The sequence below is a fragment of the Carcharhinus amblyrhynchos genome, chromosome 21, assembly GCF_965287045.1.
Source record: "Carcharhinus amblyrhynchos chromosome 21, sCarAmb.v2.hapA, whole genome shotgun sequence".
NCBI classification, from domain to species: Eukaryota; Metazoa; Chordata; class Chondrichthyes; order Carcharhiniformes; family Carcharhinidae; genus Carcharhinus; species Carcharhinus amblyrhynchos.
In genome coordinates, this window is record NC_137344.1 from 18,912,259 (window position 1) to 18,925,600 (window position 13,342).

Below are 13,342 nucleotides of genomic sequence, written 5' to 3' on the forward strand. Positions count from 1 at the left end.
CGGGATCACAGCCGTAGACAAGGATCAGGAGTTGATAAGGTCAGACTTTCAGTCTCTCGGTCGGTTGCTATGGCGCACTGCCAGGTTTCTGATTGAAGATAGTCACAAGGTAACTTCAGATTGGAGATGTATTGCAGCTCTGCTTTTGTCAACAGTCGAGTTTTTTCAGCAACTATTAAGGCTCGCTTTCAGCATACTTTTTTTTGTTTCAGCCTGGGTCACTGAGTGCTGCTCAAACCAGTTTAGATCTGTCTTTGGACAGAGGGACCTGTTATGCAATATATAGATCCGATTGCAGAGGTGTACAGACACTTTAGTTGCTCAGAGGCAAATTTGTAGTCCCTTGTTTTCTGAGTTGTGTTATTTGTGTTTAGAATATAGCCAATGGATGAACTGCACAACTGCTTCCTGTTACTCGATAATAATGTTCTTAAACTAACATTGAGTCAATTCAACTTTATGTAGCTGCACAGAAGTATTGATTCAGCTGGGATCCCTTTTGAACTCTTGATTCTCTTTGTGATTTGCAGCATGTTGTTGTACAAATCATCAACATGATTTAGCGTCTGTTTGTATTGATATTATAGCGGGGTGGAGTAGGGTAGGGAAAGCTGCAGAACTCTGCATCATTGCAAGAACATAAGAATTTGTGGGAATAAGAAAACCTGTACTTTCTTGAGAAATGAACCCCTTCCACTGCCCCCCCAAAACCACCCAGAAATAGTTATTATTCAAAATAAAAATAAAATGCTGAAAATACTCAGCAGCAGACAGCGGCTGTGGAGAGAAACAGGAGTCGAAATGATCTTTCATCAGTTTTGATGTTAACCGTGTTTCTCCCGTAGGTGTTGCTTGACATGCTGTGTTTCCAGCATATAGGAGAGCCAGTGGTGTCATGGTGTTAGTAATTCAGAGATCCAGAGTAATACTCTGGGGACAAGGCAGATGGTGAAATTTGAATTCTGTAAAATCTAGAATTAAAAGTGTAATGATAACCATTAAATCATTGCCAATTGTTTAAAAAAAAATCCTTTAGGGAAGCAAATCTGCTGTCCTTACCTGGTCTGCGGACATCGCTGTGGGTCTGGAATCAAGTGCCTACATGCGATTCTAGACCCACAGCGATATGGATGACTCTTAACTGTGAGATAATCAGTTCAAGGAGCAATTAGGGATGGGCAACAAATGTTGGCCCAGCCTGCAACACCCACATCCCCTGAATGAATAGAAAAAAATTTATATTTCACATTTCCAGCATCCAAAGTGCTTTTGTACCGAATTACTTATATTCAAACTATTTCCCTAATGACCTATTCCATAATTTAATTTCCTTTTGAGTGAAAAAACTCCATCTGGATTCTGGAAATCTGAAACCAAAAATGTTTGAAATCTCAGCAGGTCTGGGGACATTTGTGGAGATGGAAACAAAGTTAATGGGTGGGCTTTTACAGCCTCGCTCAAGTGAGACCGGAAATTCCTGCCCGAGGTTAACGGACATTTCTGTTGTCTGCCCTGCATCCGCTCCAATTATGTGGCAGGTAGAGTTCCGACGAATGATTCCGATTGTGACCTTTCATATTTTTTGTCATTCCTTCTCCAACCGTCTTATTAATAAGGATTGTCTTATTATGAGGTCTGCATCCTAATCACTTGACCACATTCCCACTAAACTACTGACCAATAAACTTTCCCCTGACCCCACTTCCCCATCCCCTGCTAGGTAACACAGTAAATATGTTCTCCTCTTAGGTTTTGGAAGGCAGCAGTACAATATGCATGTCATCGACCCACATATCAAACTATCCAAACTCCATCCCTCTGCCATGCCCCATCACCACAAGACCAACTTCTATTTATTATAGTACCTTCAATTTAATAAATCATCCCGAGATGCTTCATTGCAGCATTAGAAAATAAAATGTGACACTGTCACATATGGGGGGGTTGGTGCTTCACCCATTGCACTGCACTAATATTTTAGCTCAGAGTGATTTGCAGGATTTCCACGAGCATTTGTGCCCTGCTGGCACCCCCCCAACACTAACAGTACCCCATTTCATTTCTTCTTTTGGGGGGATAAAGTCATTTTTAATGGCGACCAGGTATCAGAACAGTGGGGCTGGCCGGCGGGTTGTCCGCTATGAATAAATTAGCATCCATCAGTTGGGAGAATCCTATCTGATACTTTAAATATAAATGCTATTAATGGGCCTGCAGAATTCAGTCCCACTAGCCTCCCTCACCCCGCCAGAGTGTTTCACTCGAGCAGGATTTAGAGTGGCTCCCCATTTTTGGGGTGCTAGCGGCACGACCCCGCTGGAGTGAAGGGGGGCAGTCGGGGTCCCCAGGGCTTTGGACAGTGGCGGGGGCTGGTGCTCTGTGGGCATGGGCACCCTGGCAGTGCCAGCCTGTGCCCCAGCACTGCCAAGGGGCAAAGTACCCCATCAGACAGTGGGTGGGGGGGGGGTCCAGCTGCCACTTGCATTGGGATCAATGGGGGCAGTGGAAGGCCAGTGATCAGGGGCAGGTTCTACCTGCAGAAGTGTCTGCACTGTGGGGGAGAGGTGGATTGGCACTGCAGGGGGGAGCCCGGAATGTTTTAGCGGGGAGGGGAGGGGTCATGAAGCAAAGGGGAGGCTGACAGTTTAGGGCCACTGTGTATGTGCAGAAGCCCACTGGTTCCAGGCTCCCAGGAGGGAATAGGTCTCACCCCCTTAAATCTAATGAGATTCACACTGGTGGTCTCTGTAGTGCACAGGGTGTGGGAGATTCTAATGTGAACTCCCACTGAAAAAAACAGCGTGAATTACTCCAGTTTTCCTGTGAATTCAACACTTAGAATTTTTTTGGGAGAATTCCACTCATGGAGATATTGAGAAGATTCTCCAGGCCTGCTAGCCCAGATTGCAAACTGGGATGGCCTGGGGAATTGAAAGGAGCGCAGGAAAGCGGGTTTCACAATGTTTGCGGATAATAAACCCATTAATATTCAAATACATACGTTGTAGCCCAGGCCTAATGGCCTTTGCTATTCACCTACCTCCCCAGTGGGATCTGCGCCAGACGATCTTTGGTACAGGCCTCACAAGCAAGGACCTGGCATGTTCAACATTGAGGGTGGAGGAAGCACCACTAATTCCTCAGCAATGAGCGGCATCCTCCCTACCCTCACATAATGCAGGCATGAGGTTTATTTGACTCCCCACTCAGCCCCCTTCCTCCATCAGACAACTGCCCCCCCCCCCCCCCCCCCCAAACTCAATCACCCTTCCACCACCACTCAGCCTCCCTTCAGGCCAGGCACCTTGGCAGTGCCAACACTGCACTGCCCCTGGCACTGACATCCTAGCCTGGCACCCTGTCTCATTGGGGCTCAACAAAGAAAGTCCAGTGGCCATATGCCTTCTACTACTGCCTTACAGAGGATGGGTCCCTCAAGGGCCCTGGGGGTTAGGTGGGCTTGGGCTGAGGGCAAGGGGTTGACCTCGTCACCCTCTGCTGGGATGGGGGTATCAACCTGGACTGTCCCTTTTAGCCCTAGCAGACCTGAAGATCACCCTGGTATGGTGATAATGTGTAGCGCTTTGAAGGCTAGTGGCATCTGCTACCAAATAAACCTGTTGGACTTTAACCTGGTGTTGTGAGACTTCTTATGATGATTTCAGACAGCCCTCTCCTCAATTTCTTCATTCCTTCCTGTTAGCTGTGCAAATTCTGAAGAGGTCAGGCCACTTTAACCTGTATGCCTCCCGGTCTCCTGGCAGGATTTTAAATGAATGCAGCACTCTATTCTGCAGCAGAGATTTTCCTTTTTCCCTAGGAGTTGCAGGTGAGAGAATACCCCTCTGATGTCCTCTGACAAAGAGATGATATCAATTTCACCTGGGGAGGGGGGGGTTTCCAGGGGGGCTTCCAGTCTCCCCTGCTGTGCCCCCAGTCCCAAAGTTTGTGCACAGCTTTGATTTGAAGTTGCTGAGGTTTCCCAGCAAGCAGAAATCATTGAAACCATTTCCATTGCACTTGAAGCCCCTGATCTGTAACAAGTTCACCCTGCAGGGCCTCATAAGAGTCAGCTGTCAGGTCAAGCAACTACTGTTATCCTCCAGCCATATGTGTTTATTTTCATTTCCCTTCATGGGTGACTGCACCTCAAAAATCCCATTGATCCTGACAGCAATGTAGATGGAGTCCAATCCTGATTGACAAGGGAGGGTGGATAAGCAGAGGGGTCCAAAGTGGGGGAGGGGGAGTGTTGGTGGGGAGGGGAGCTTAAGAGCTTAATAGAGAGGGGTTGAGTTGGGTCATTCTCATGCCTGTGTGATGTCGGTGGTGTGGTCACCCATTATGGATTTTGTGTGTGTGTGTGTGTGTGTGTGTGTGTTGGGGGTGGGGGGTTGGTGGCAAGAGGAGGCTGTTCCTCTTTGGTGGTGCTCCTTTAGTCAGTAGAGGGCCACTATTTCATTTTTATTTGTGGGGGGGAGGGGTCATTTTAAATGGCGACCTAGTCTCGGAGCAGCAAAGGCTGGCTGATGGGTTGTCCGCTATGAGTAAAATAGCATCCATCAGCTGGGAGAATCCTACCTGATAGATGCTTCTAACACCAGTGGAAACCCTTAAGGCTCCCGCTGGTAGGAGCACTCGATTCTCCCTATTAGGTCAGATGACAAACAGCTTGGTCAAGGAGGTGGGTTTTAAGAGTGTTCCAATGGAAAGAACATCTCCAAACAGCCTTTACGCTACAAAGTTCTTGAATGTGTTGTACCTCAAAACCATGCTTATCTTATTGCTGGGCTTCCAACCCCATCACCTTATACCACCAGTTTTGACCCCTAACAACACCCGTCAACATCTGTCCCTTAGCCCATCTGCCACTGCAATGTTCATCCATGCTTTCATCACATCTAGACACAATGATCCAATGTTTTCCCAGCTGGTCTCTGTTCCTTACCTTCAATATGAATTCAAAGTGGTGCTGTTTGCATCATCCTACATAAAGTCTTGAATGCCCATCACCTCTGACTTGCTGATCAACATTGGCACCTGGGCACTGATAGCTCCAATTTAAAATTCCCGTTCTTCTATTAAATTCTTGCATAGTATCAGTCTTCTCTATCACTGTATAGGATGTTATTCATCAACACTACATACCCTCCTTTCCCTAACCTTTCCATTTCTGTGGGGCCCTGGCCCTGGTAATGGCCTGCTCTCATGCAAAGACAGTAATGCCAGTCCCACCCGTTTCAGGCAGGGATCAGTATCAAATTATATTCATGAGACCAGAAATTAAAAAATCTCCTGCGCCTCATGTTCTTGCAGATCTATCTTGTCTAAGCGTTAGTACTCTGAAATATTGCAGAAGAAATTATGAATTGGCCCTAACTCAAACTCGCATGTAAATAAAGTAGTGCAGTGGAAAAGATTTTACTACTGACATTGCATCACAAGACAAAGTGAAATCATAAAATAGTTGGATTAGTTGAAGCAGTTTGTCATCAAATCTCTTTATGGCATACAGTTTTGAATATGACCTGTACTACTTGTAATGCAATGGTGATTTCCCTGCGTAATTATCATAATAGTAGCTGGTTCCTACAAAACATAGACCACCCACCTATGCTTCAGTTGTGCAATGTAAATGGCCTGTTAAGACAATGAGAGGGAACCATGTTGGCTATTAGCAATGCATTATCACTATTGTTTAGTAGCTAAAAAACCTTTCACAGGCTTGAAAATGTTTCATCAAAGCCAAATTGCTAATGTCATTATGATTGACATTGATTCCACCATCACCGCCCACAAATAAAATAGATTAACGTATATCAGCATTATGACACCACAACAGTTTTTAAATGAATGACTGAAGTAAAACTATTCTGTTAACATTTCTGGTCAATGACCTTTCTTCATGAGGAATGATCACAGGCCTGAAACGTTAACTCCTTTTTTCCCCTCTCAACAGATGCTGCCAGATCTGCTGAGTACTTCCAGCTTTCTCTGTTGCTACTTCAGGTTTCCAGCATCCAACTGTATTTTGTTTTTGAAAATATTCTGTATCATATTAACATCACATTCTTTAGTACAATACATGTGAATCAATAATTCATAATCCAAAATTACATTTAGAGGTTGTTTTAATTAGTTTTCACCCCTAAAATAGTTACATATTTTGATTCACTTGAGTGATTTTAACAATAACGGGACCGCTACTAATTAATCCCAGGCAGGGCACAGTGCATGTTGTGGCCTTCGACTGTGCATGCGCAACAGCCTGTTATAACATACCCTGTCATTCCCTTGTAGAAATTAAGAATCTGTTTTGGTTTTGGTAGATTTATTCATGCCGAGGAAGCCACAGTGAAAAGAAGAAGAAGTTGTGAGACTGAAAAAAAGGATTAGTATCGTGAGTGAAGATAGTAATTATAGACAACACAATTTGAAGAAGAGGGTCTGAAATCGGTACATGCGAGATGGAATATTCCAAATGTTTCTTTTTTTAAAAAAAGAGCAATATAAAACCCCAATTATTCAACCATCAGCTCTAGTTGTTTTCAGGGAACCAAAATGGGTATGTTATTAGGAAAAATACATGACCAAACCTAATCAAATTAGCACTGCCACACTGAACAGAAAAAAGTGACCAGTTTTCTTAGTGTGGTTATTTAATCCTATTACTTTTGAAAGGTTTTATTATATTTCTTTGAAAATGTTGTCCAACTGTATTTTATGCTCTATATATAATAAATATATATATATATCTTAAACATATATAAAGGTCAGCAGTTTATCACCTTGAGAAATGTCCTCAGCCAAGCAGGCTGCCTGAAGTGCCTGTCCAAGTATTTTACCATGTCAGAGTATTGTGAACGAAAGTGCAAAAAACTGTAATGTTCACAAAATAATGTAGCAATAGAAATAAAATGTTGCAATACATGTTGTGTAATTATTTAATTGACTTTATGCCATGTTATGGTATGAATGTGTTTATATTTCAGACACTACAAGTAAAGGTTTCATGTTGTAGGTATTTTGTATTTCATACAGGATCTATGTTAACCACAATAAGCAAATGTAGCTTGCAGCTCCAGAACACGAGTTAAACTGAGTCGAATATATTTGTTTCATTCAGAGGCAGCTGGAAGACTAAGTATACAAATGTAGGTAAAATAAAATTAACTAAGAAGCTAAGATGACAAATGCTCTCCCCTACCACCTCTGTCTCCACCCTTCAGATTTAATGTTATTACAGGGGTAGAGATCACTATGGAAGGGGTTCGCTCAGCACTAAGCTGTCCATTTTGCACACTGCTTGATTATCTTTTGCATTGGCATCAGTGGACAACTGGCTGTCACCCATTTTATTCCCCTATTTGGGATTAATTTTACCCCTTACATTTAATAGGTTTCTTCTTTACCCTTCTAATAGTTTGAGAATGGATGGGTAAGAATGTTTGGGATAGCTGTTAACTTTTAGGTGGCTAAAGAGAGCCTGAATGAGTGAGCAACACAGTGGAAAGAAGTGGCCTTTTGCAATCCAATATCCTTTATCAGTGCAATATTGGATAAACCAGAGATGATCATTGAGGGAGAACAGGTGGAAATGGCAGGGAAGTGTAAGCCTGGAGCAACAGCAGTTGGGACGTCTTGTTGAAGTTGTACAAGACATTAATAAGGCCACACTTGGAATATTGTGTACAGTTCTGGTCATCCTATTATAGAAAGGATATTATTAAACTAGAAAGAGTTCAGAAAAGATTTACTAGAATGCTAAGGACTCAATGGTTTGAGTTATAAGGAGAGACTGGGACTTTTTTCCCAATCTTTCTGTCTGTCTTCCTGAAATGGCAATCTGAGAATTTATATACGTTGTATGATCAACTGGGGTCGGGGAGACGCTGATGTAGTGGTTATGCTATTGGATCAGTAATCCAGAGTCCTGGTTAATGCTGTGGGGACCGGGGTTCAAATCCCATCACGGCAACTGGTGGAATTTAAATTCAATTGAAAGCTAGTGTCAGTAATGGTGACCATGAAACTATCATTTGATTGTCATTAAAACCCATCTGGTTCACTAATGTGTGAAATATCTGCTATTCTTATCTGGTCTGGCCTTCATGTGATTCCAGACCCACAGAATGAGTCTTTACCTGCTTAGTTTAATGTGTTAACAACACTAGCCTTGTCAGTGACATCCACAACCCCAAAAAAAAGTAGCAATAGTAAAACCCTTTCATACTGGTTGGCTGGATTGCAGCAAGTTTATTGCGACTATTATCACCTCATCAATACTATTTAAAATCAGCCCCAATGTTTCTTGCAGATCATTCTCTAAATCTCTTTGGCCACACAAGCATGTTTAGGAGATGCTTTTACAGAGAATATACGGCACAAAACTCATTCCACAGTTTACCCTTGTTTGAGTTCCTCCCAAACTCTCTCATCTAATTTTATCAGCACAATTCTCTATTACCTTCTCCCTTGTATGCATTTCTAGCTTCCACTTAGGTGCACCTATGTTATGAACCGTGACTATTCTAATAGAGAGTTCCACATTCTCACCATGCTGTGAATAAAGACATTTCTTCTGCATACGTATTTAATTTAAAAACTTAGAAAACAAACAATCTTTTCAAGCTTGCTCCACCATTAACTTTGATCATGACTGACCATCAATCTCAATATCCTAATCCCTTTAACCCCAAGAGCTATATGTAATTTCTTCTTCAAACCACAACATGTTTTGACCTCAACTATTTTCTGTGGTCGTGAATTCCACAGATTCACTATCCTCTGGGTCAAGAAATTTCCATTTGGGAATTATTGTACTAATCACTTTTAATTCCCAATAGACATGACCAACAGCTACGCTGTACAGGACATTACCAAGAAAGGCTTCTACTGATAGCTGGCCAAAACCTGAAGGACACAGCTGCCTGACTGGCTCCGTGACAGGTAATGAAATAACATACAAGACCTTGCTCTCACCAATCTACCTGTTGCAGATGCACCTGTCCATGGCATCAATGATAGGAGTGGTCCTATACTGCCCTGATGGATGCATGTTCCCGAGTGTACCCTCAAGTTATTGTGTGGCACTAGCACCGTACTAAATAGAGTACAATTAGAACTCAAAAGTGAGCATTCAGGAGACATTGTAAACCATCAGTAGCAGCAATATGTATTCAACCAGAATCCACATTCTAACATCACTCTACTGTTTACTATCAAGCCAGGGATCAATCCTGGTTTAATGAGGAATGCAGAAGAATGCATTTGGAGCAGAATCAGGCATGTCTACGGAGGTGCCAACCGAGTGAAGCTACAATCTAGTACTACTGCATGCTAAACAGTGGAGACAACATACAATAGAACTAAGTGATTAAAAGCCAACAGATCGGATCAAAACTTTGTAGTCCTGCTAAATTGTCATGAATGGCGCTTGACAATTAAAAAAAACTAACAGGTGGCTGCTCCACAAATCCTCAGTCTTGGGCAAGCTCAGCACATCCATTCAAATGACCAGGCTGAAGCATTTTCAGCAAGTTCAGCCAGAAGTACCAAATGGCTGATCAATTTCAGCCTCCTCTTAAGGTCCCCAGCGTCATGCATACCAGTCTTCAATCAATTTTGAAGTCAAGAAATAACTAAAGACACTGGATACAGCAAAGACCATGGGCCCTGACAACATTCTAGTAAGTAGTACTGAAGATTTGTGCTCCGGGACTAGCCAAGACAGCGAAAAATAATGTCTCCATACTCCATAGGCTGCTCTCCTCTTTGAGAGGGGAGAGCTGACTGGTGGTGATTTAGCCCAAGGGTCACCATACCTCAACAGTTGAGGTTAAGGTGTGGCATACAGAACAATGCTTCTCAACCTCAGCAAGGTTGAGAAGGCATGGCCTTCATGAATAACCTTGGCCAATACAGGAATTGAACCCACACTATTGGTGTCACTGTGTATCACAAACTAGCTAGTCCAGCAAACTCAGTTAACCGAAACCAGAACAGCTACAATACTAACATCTCTCAGGAAGCATTTGTCTGGAAATGATGATCCCACAGCTCCTAATTTTCCAATAATTGACTTGAAATGTAATAATCATTTCTCACCAGGAATACATGATCAGCTTTCAGCAATAGTAAGTAAATTATGACAGCAAAATCATTGTAGGTGAATTATAACAACACAATCATTATAAATAGTTTGGTAGTACAAAACCTGAGTATTGTTGTTGAAGTTTTTTGTCCTGCATTTAGGGCAATTTGCAAGAATACCAACTGTAAATTGAACAACAATTTATACTGCATGAGAAAAGAGTGCTGATTGGTGGGCAAGTGGATATGATAATACTTTTACCAATCAGAATCCACTTGCCAAACAGGGGTGTCCAATGTTAGGCTCGGCAGGTTGACTGGGGGAGGGTCAGAGGTGGGGGTGGTGTTAGGAATTCCTGGAGTGTCAGGTGGGAAAGGGGAATCCCATGTGGGACTCGAACTGAATCTTAAAATAATTACTCTGAAATCAGAAGTGTTTTATTTTCCTTCTAATCTAACTCTTTCATGGTAACTATGAGGGTAAAACTGGCAGAACCATCCACAGGATAGCTCCCAGGGCAGCACAAGTGTCCAAGAGAAGTTAGCACTTCTGGACAATTGCTGAGTGAACCCCTACGTGGGAACATTGAAGAGGGATTTCATAGCCAATCTTTGGGTTATCCCCCAAATGCAACACTGGGGAGCCAGGAATTATGACCCTTTGTTTCTGGAAAATAAAAATTGATCTAACTGGGTTATTTTTTAAAAAGACAAAGTAAAGCCTTTAGTTCATGACAATACTGTACTGAAAATTAATTCCCAAATTTGTTAAGCTGCTGGAAAACTTGTTGCACCTGCAAACAAATAGCATAAAAAATGCATTCTGCTTGAGGCTGAATGGATTAATTCAGCAGTGTGAAACCTTAAACTACTAGCAAAAAGGGTAAACTTTTGCTGCTTTAAAAGAGGGCAGAGCAAATGTTCTCAGAGGGGCTACTGATGATACCGCCCATTGTTCTTTTAAAAAAATACAGAACAAAGGCACTGCCATGTGCTCTGCTTTCTCCTGCAGAGGAAATTATACTGTAATGGATTATTTCCACATGTTGCTGGGATGATCAAGGCAGGATACAGTTTTAAGATAATCACAAAAGAAATTAAAAGAGAAGTTAGAAAAAACTCTTTGTGCACAGTCAATTAGTATAGCAAGCAAGAGAGTCGGAGGATCCTTGGTGGCTCATATACAGTAAAATGCCAGCACAGATGGATTAGGCAGTTTGTTTCAGTGTTTAAACATCCTATGACTCTATTAATTTGTCTTTCCCTCTTATCTTCACTAAAGCCTTCTCCAAGCTCTCTTGACCCCATTCCCAACTCCCAAGTTGTGTAAGAATATTACAAAAATATATTTAATAAAATATTAAATATTTAGCTAGTTGAAATTGTAAATGCTTTGTTCTACTCAAGCACTGTCATTCTTAACTTTCAAAACCATATTCTTTACCCACTTAAAACAATACTTTTGACCTCTCTGTCCTTGAAAATTACCCACCCATCTCCAACTTCAAAGTCCTTAAATTCATTTGAATTTCTCCGGCTTTCCATTGCTGCAAGAACAGCAAAAAAAGCCCTAATCAAAGTCACAAATGATATATTCTGTGATTGTAACCAAAACCATGGTGCATTATGTTGCTTGGCTTTCTTTGCAGCCTTTCATGTGGTTAACCATATTCCTTCAGTGTCTCTCCTCAAATTACGGAGGGAATTTTAAATAGTATCTTTATTGTTTATACTTAACAATAAAGATAGTGTGCTATTATGATATAATGATATAAGCATAAATCTTTACAACTGGAATATATTCACAGTCATAAGTAGAGCCCCTGTTATTCTGGCGTTGACATTTCCTGGATTTGAAGAAACTGCACCTAAATGGCATTCTACTTTGATTTGTGATGTTTTTATAACTTCTTCTGCATTTTATGAAGGCACTGAATATAACTTAGAATAATAACTAAGTAGAAACATTGAGCTGACCCGATGCATTACAGGATGGATTATTGGTCTGCACTAAGTAATTATAAAAGGTAATTTTTTTCAGTAAATTTATCTTTGTAATATTCTTACACCTACCTTGAGTTTTACACTTTATCATCATTATTTGCTGGCTAGATAGAAATAATATAACAATACACATCTGAAACATGTTACAGTACCAAAAAATAAGAAGGCACACAGTTAGAAAATTGCTTTTCGGTACTGCAGTTGTCATGCTATATTACTCAGGGAGAACGGCGTGTATGCTACATAAATACTTTTGACATGCACCATACATAGATGGTTTAAGGATGATGTGAGGTTTAGCTTTTATTTTTGTTGCAGCTTCTACACTAAATATGGATGAAATTGCTAACTTAGTCTTAACTACGGGAGGTAATGCAGCAACATTATAAGACCCTTGTCAGACCCCACTTGGAGTACTGTGCGCAATTCTGGTCGCCTCACTACAGGAAGGATGTGGAGGCTATTGAGATGATGCAGAGGAGATTTACAAGGATATTGCCTGGATTGGGAGGCATGCCTTAGGTTGAGGGAGCTACGTCTCTTCTCCCTAGAGAGAGAGACAAAGGTTGAGAGGCGACCTGATAGAAGTTTATAAAATGTTGAGAGGAATAGATAGGGTGGATTCTCGAAGGCTATTTCCCAGTGCTGAAATGGTCGCTATGAGAAGACACAGGTTTAAGGTGCTGGGAAGCAAGTACAGAGCAGAAGTTAGGGGTAAGTATTTCACTCAGAGGGTGGTGAATGAGTGGAATCGGCTGCCGTCAGTGGTGGTAGAGGCAAACTCACTGGGGTCTTTTAAAAGACTTCTGAATGAGTATATGGGATTGGGAGTTACAGATAGTTCTATGGCTTGGTAGGTATGGATGTGATCGGCGCAACTTGTGGGCCAAAGGTCCTTTTTGTGCTGTAGTGTTCTATGTACTCTGTAATCCTGCATTGATGATTGCATAAAAATGTTCTTAAGTGGCCAGGTCAAGAACTGACCTCAAGTGGACTAAAAAGGAAAAGCATGGATATTGGCCTTAGTGCCATTAGGCTGAGGAGGGGATAAATGTCATCCAGCATTCTCCTGATCACTATCCTGCAAGCATATGGATGAAATATAATGTATGCAGTTTGGTAGAGAAGGTTCTGTTTTCCATCTGTAATATAGTAAGAAGTCTCACAACACTAGGTTAAAGTCCAACAGGTTTATTACCTGTTTATTACCTATTACCTTCTTACAGTGCCCACCTCAGTCCACAAC

At 41.8% G+C, this 13,342-nt stretch overlaps 2 protein-coding genes across 5 annotated transcripts in view; one reads left to right on the plus strand and one right to left on the minus strand.

Annotated features, from left to right (window-relative positions):
- wipi1 (WD repeat domain, phosphoinositide interacting 1) overlaps positions 1-6,930 on the plus strand; it is an 80,677-nt gene extending 73,747 nt beyond the window's left edge. For all 4 annotated transcript variants that reach the window (XM_080209555.1, XM_080209553.1, XM_080209556.1 and 1 more), the window contains exon 13: positions 6,330-6,930. Coding sequence is in view for 2 of the 4 variants with exons in the window: in XM_080209553.1 (XP_080065679.1) it covers positions 6,330-6,377 (48 nt within the window). In the remaining 2 variants the exon portion in view is untranslated. The remainder of the gene's footprint in view (positions 1-6,329) is intronic.
- Positions 1-13,342, minus strand: part of gna13a (guanine nucleotide binding protein (G protein), alpha 13a) — a 464,418-nt gene that overhangs the window by 123,508 nt on the left and 327,568 nt on the right. The window lies entirely within an intron of this gene.